Raw genomic sequence first — 4,391 nt, 5'->3', positions numbered from 1 at the left:
TAACAATTCAATCAGGACGTCAGTAAATCCAGTCTGAAAACTAGAATGAGGGAGGGGTGGAGAGAGAGGGATAGCAAGGGCTTCTTTAAATTGGACAAATTGGACAAATTAATACGGGGGCCTAGGCGGACTAATGGTAGCTCCAATCAAACAGCAACCAGTTCGAGTATAGGGAGGTTGCACGGCAGTCGGGTCACGACCCGCGACCCATGACACGTACTGTTGCCACGCTACTCCAACTGGAGGACACGCGATGAACTGCAGGTAAGCACATACCATTGTTTCCAGCGTAGCGGGCCCGTTAATACCCGCCGAAATTGTCAATTTTTGCGCTGTAAATAATTATTGAAATCGGGATAAGCGTGAGAGACATTTAGCTTACTTCAGAATCCCAAAAGTGAGGATAAATGACGGTAGATAGAAGCGAGAGCTGGAGGGCCAACAACAGCCAGAGTGCTTGGCGAACATTGGCCGTTTGCTCACTGCATTTCATCAACTAAGGCATTGTTTGTGTTTTTTCTTGATTCCTTTGGCATCTAAAAAGTTTCAGAAGTGATAAATCTGGCTGTACATTTTTTTAATCGCCCATGGTTCTCAAGTGGGTTTTTACATACAAAATGAAAACGCCTCTGAAGCAAAATTTACAGCCAGATTTATCACTTCTGAGACTTTTTAAATACCGAAGGAATGAAGTAAAAACACAAATAATGCCTTACTGTTGATGAAATGCAGTGAGCAAACGCGATAATTCCCAATTTTTCCAATGTCGATATCTGCACGGCCAATGTCCACCAAGCACTTTAGCTGTTGTTGTCCCTTCAGCTCTCGCTTCTCTTTACCTTCATTTCGCTTCACGTTTGGAATTCTAAAGTTGGGTACATGTCTCTCACACTTATCCCGACTTCCACAATTTTTTACAGAGCAAATATTCAACATTTTGGCTGTTTTTAACAGGTAGGAAAGTACGCGTTTCTTGCATTAATAACATATACCGAAAGCTGCAATGTCCTCCAGATGGATTGAGCGGCTCCGTGCGTCAAGGCCTATGACCCAATGACCTTACGTGCAACCCCCCTTTAATTAGCGCATGATTTGGCGTTAGCTTTCTTCAAATTATGAAGCCCAGCACAACGTGAACTGACCGGATGTATATTGGAGCAGAGCGGTTATTGGGCGCGTTTGGTAACAGCGAGCACCTTCTCCGCGGTCTCCATCAGAAGCTTCAGCGCGTCATTCAGTATCCAGTAGGTCATCCCAAATGATGTCCCGGCTCCAAAAATGGAACCAATGCCTGGGATAAAGTAAACAAAGGCTTCCACGACTGAAACAGCAACGGCGACTACACCTAAACCCAGCCTTAATATCACTGGTGCAGTTAATTCTCCCAGCAGGGAAGATTTTACTGCGTCTTTTAGAACTTCTACGGATGTACCTGTTCTCTCGGCCAATCTGCGGAGAGCAGCATCATCCAGACACAGGCATTTACGGAAATAGATTATCGCTCCAATCACTATCCCAATGTCACAGGCGGCAGAGAGACCCGGGACCGGGATCGCTCCCACTCCTCCCGACAGGATCGCCAACATCCAGATACGTTTCTTCAATATCTCACCTTTCTTCCGAATAACCTCCACACTATCGTTGGGAAGGGCCAGGACAAAGACAGATTTCTTTATATTTGGTAAACCATCTGCAAGTGCTTTCATTAACCAATAGAAGTCATACATATTTTTCACGAAACTGGATATCAGGAACACATTGGGATCAGGGATCCCGGCCTTTCCCAACTGACTGACGCAGTCACTTCGGATCTTTCCCATTTCTGCTTCTTCATCAAATTCATCCCGTTGCTGCCGCATTGAATAAAGGTCAGCGTCTATCTTAGAGCGGACAAAATAGAACTTCTTCCCCAGCCGCTTAATCTCCTTGGCAAGTTTTGCATCATTCTCTGTGAATCGACCAGCTGACACTATGATGAAGAAATCGTATTTTTTAAATTGCATTTTCTTCAGGTAGGAACCCGCGGTGAATTCTGTAGATCCGATCCCCGGCAGGTCCCAGTAGCGGACATTGGGCAGAGTGGGATGTGAGTATCCGGTTGGCTCCATTGTAGTTTCCGTGGTCCCAACCGCAGCCGCGCCCTCATCTTCGCTACAAAGCCCTCTCATGGCGTTGATGAGGGTGGATTTTCCTGCACCCGAGTCTCCCGTCACGGCGATGTTCAGCTCGGTGTTGTCCAGTTCTTTCACCTTCTTCTCCAGCAGATGTCTAATCCTTTCCACACCTCCCGTTTCAAATTCGGAATTCAGTTTGTTGAGCTCTTCCTGTGTGAAGAATGTGGGGGTCTCAGACTGAGCCCCCTGTTGGCTGAAAGGAAACATGTTCGGTGAAAGTTTCCAGTTGAAATGAAACCAGCTGAAATAAAGGACAAGCACCTTCTCTCCCTTTCCCTCTTCTCTTCCCATTGTTCCACCTGGATACACACCATTTATCCCACAATCCCGCCCTTTCCCTCTTCCCCCATCACCTTCACCTATATCCATTCCTCCAGCTTCCCATCTCACACCTCTTCTCTTGGCCTAGGAGCGGAATTATGCCATTCGGCCCATCTACCCCACGAGTTTCCCTTCTCTCCGTCTTTTCATCGCTGGCCTTCCTTCAATCATCACCCCCTCCCCCTCCCCCACCCATAACATCCATCAACCTATCACTTGCCTGACTTAGTCCTGCCCCCAATCCTCATCCAGCCGCCTCCCTCTAAACACAATCAGATTGAAGAAGGGTCCCGACCCGTAACGCCACCTGCCCCCCCAGAGATGCTGCCTGACCCGCTGAGTTACTCCAGCGCTGTGCTTGAGGTGAGGGAGGAGAGGTGGAGAAGTAACATTGTGTGATGTATCCGGACATACCTGGAGCTGGCATTTCCCATTCTCCTTCTTTGTCTGTCCTTGTCTCGCCTGTGTGATGATCCAGTGGTCCCAGCACTGCCCGGGGGGGAGAGGTCTGGGCACCGGGGCTCCTCCTTGTCTTCAGTTGTGTGTGTTCTCCTAGAGGAAAGCAGAGAGGTTGCTGGTGGTTCTTTCTGTAGCAGAGGTGTATGTAAGGCTGCAAAATATATCCCTCTTAATCAATGTACGTCATTTGGCCCAACTGGTCCGTGCCAACACATTGCCCCATCTATTCTAGTCCCACTTGTTCACAATTGGCCCATACCTTCATAAACCTTTTCCATCCATGCCACTGTCCAGATGTACTTTAGATGTTGATATAGTACCTGCTTCAATTAGTTCCTCTGGTAGCTCGTTGCACAGACCCGCCACCCTCTGAGTAAAAAAGCTGCCCCTCATGTTCCAATGGATTTTTTCCTCCCTCACTTTAACCCTAAGCCTCTACCACGGGTAAGAGACTGTGGATTCACCCTCAATTTCCCTCATGATATTACACGCATCTTTCAGATCAACCCTCGTCTTCCTGCGCTCCAAGAAATCAAGTCTTCGAGTCCTTGAAACATTCCCGTAAATCGTCTCTGCGCTCTTTCCAGCTTAATTCAGTTCAGTTCAGTTTAGTTTATTATCACGTGTACCGAGGGACAGTGAAAAGCTTTTGTTGTGTGGCTATCCAGTCAGCGGGAAGACAATCCATTATTGTAATTGAACCATTTACAATGTACAGATACACGATAAGGGAATAACGTCTAGTGCAAGGTAAAGCCAGTAAAGTCTGATCAAAGATAGTCAGAGGGCCCCGGGAGAGGTAGATAGTAGTTCAGGACTGCTCTCTAGTTGTGTTGGGATCAAACCCCGTGACAGTAACTTGCTTTGAATCTCCCAGTGATTCTCAGGAACAAGTTGCATCTGCAGAATAAAGGAATTAGACTTTAAAATTAACTTACGAACATTCCTCTCACCTTCGCTCCCCCCATCCTCCACACTGGTTGTTTCATCAGCTCCATAGTTCACATTGTTTCCCTTCAGACCACACCTTTCCCGGCACACAATGGGCACCGCCCTGCCTGAGCTCATTTGTTACCAGCCCTGATATGTCCTGGAGAAACTCAGCGGGTGAGGCAGCATCTATGGAGCGAAGGAAATAGGCAACGTTTCGGGCCGAAACCCTTCTTCAGACTGGTGTGTGGGGGGGGGGAGAAGAACGACGAAGAGGTGGAGCATGGCCCCTCATGTTCCAATAGAATCTTTCCTCCCTCATTTTAACCCTAAGCCTCTACCACGGGTAAGAGACTGTGGAGAAGAAAGACGAAGAGATGGAGCAGGGCCAGAGTGAGGACCACCGTAAATTGGAGGAACAACACCTCATATTTCGCTTGGGCAGTTTGCACCCCAACGGTATGAACATTGACTTCTCTAATTTCAGGTAGTCCTTACGTTCCCGTA

General features: G+C 47.7%; 1 protein-coding gene across 1 annotated transcript; it reads right to left on the bottom strand.

Moving 5' to 3' along the window:
* Positions 1–1,166: 1,166 nt before the first annotated feature.
* Positions 1,167–2,381, bottom strand: LOC116979356 (interferon-inducible GTPase 5-like). Its single transcript, XM_033030960.1, has one exon. It carries the CDS (start codon positions 2,379–2,381, stop codon positions 1,167–1,169), a length of 1,215 nt encoding a protein of 404 aa, XP_032886851.1.
* Between the last annotated feature and the right edge of the window lie 2,010 nt (positions 2,382–4,391).

Source organism: Amblyraja radiata, chromosome 12, assembly GCF_010909765.2.
Source record: "Amblyraja radiata isolate CabotCenter1 chromosome 12, sAmbRad1.1.pri, whole genome shotgun sequence".
NCBI classification, from domain to species: domain Eukaryota; kingdom Metazoa; phylum Chordata; class Chondrichthyes; order Rajiformes; family Rajidae; genus Amblyraja; species Amblyraja radiata.
The sequence above is the reverse complement of the archived record's forward strand: the minus strand, read 5'-3'. Positions and strand labels throughout refer to the sequence as shown.

Bases quoted from the DNA above. Each gene is read 5' to 3' on its own strand.
- LOC116979356 (XM_033030960.1), bottom strand. From the start codon at position 2,381: ATGTTTCCTTTCAGCCAACAGGGGGCTCAGTCTGAGACCCCCACATTC.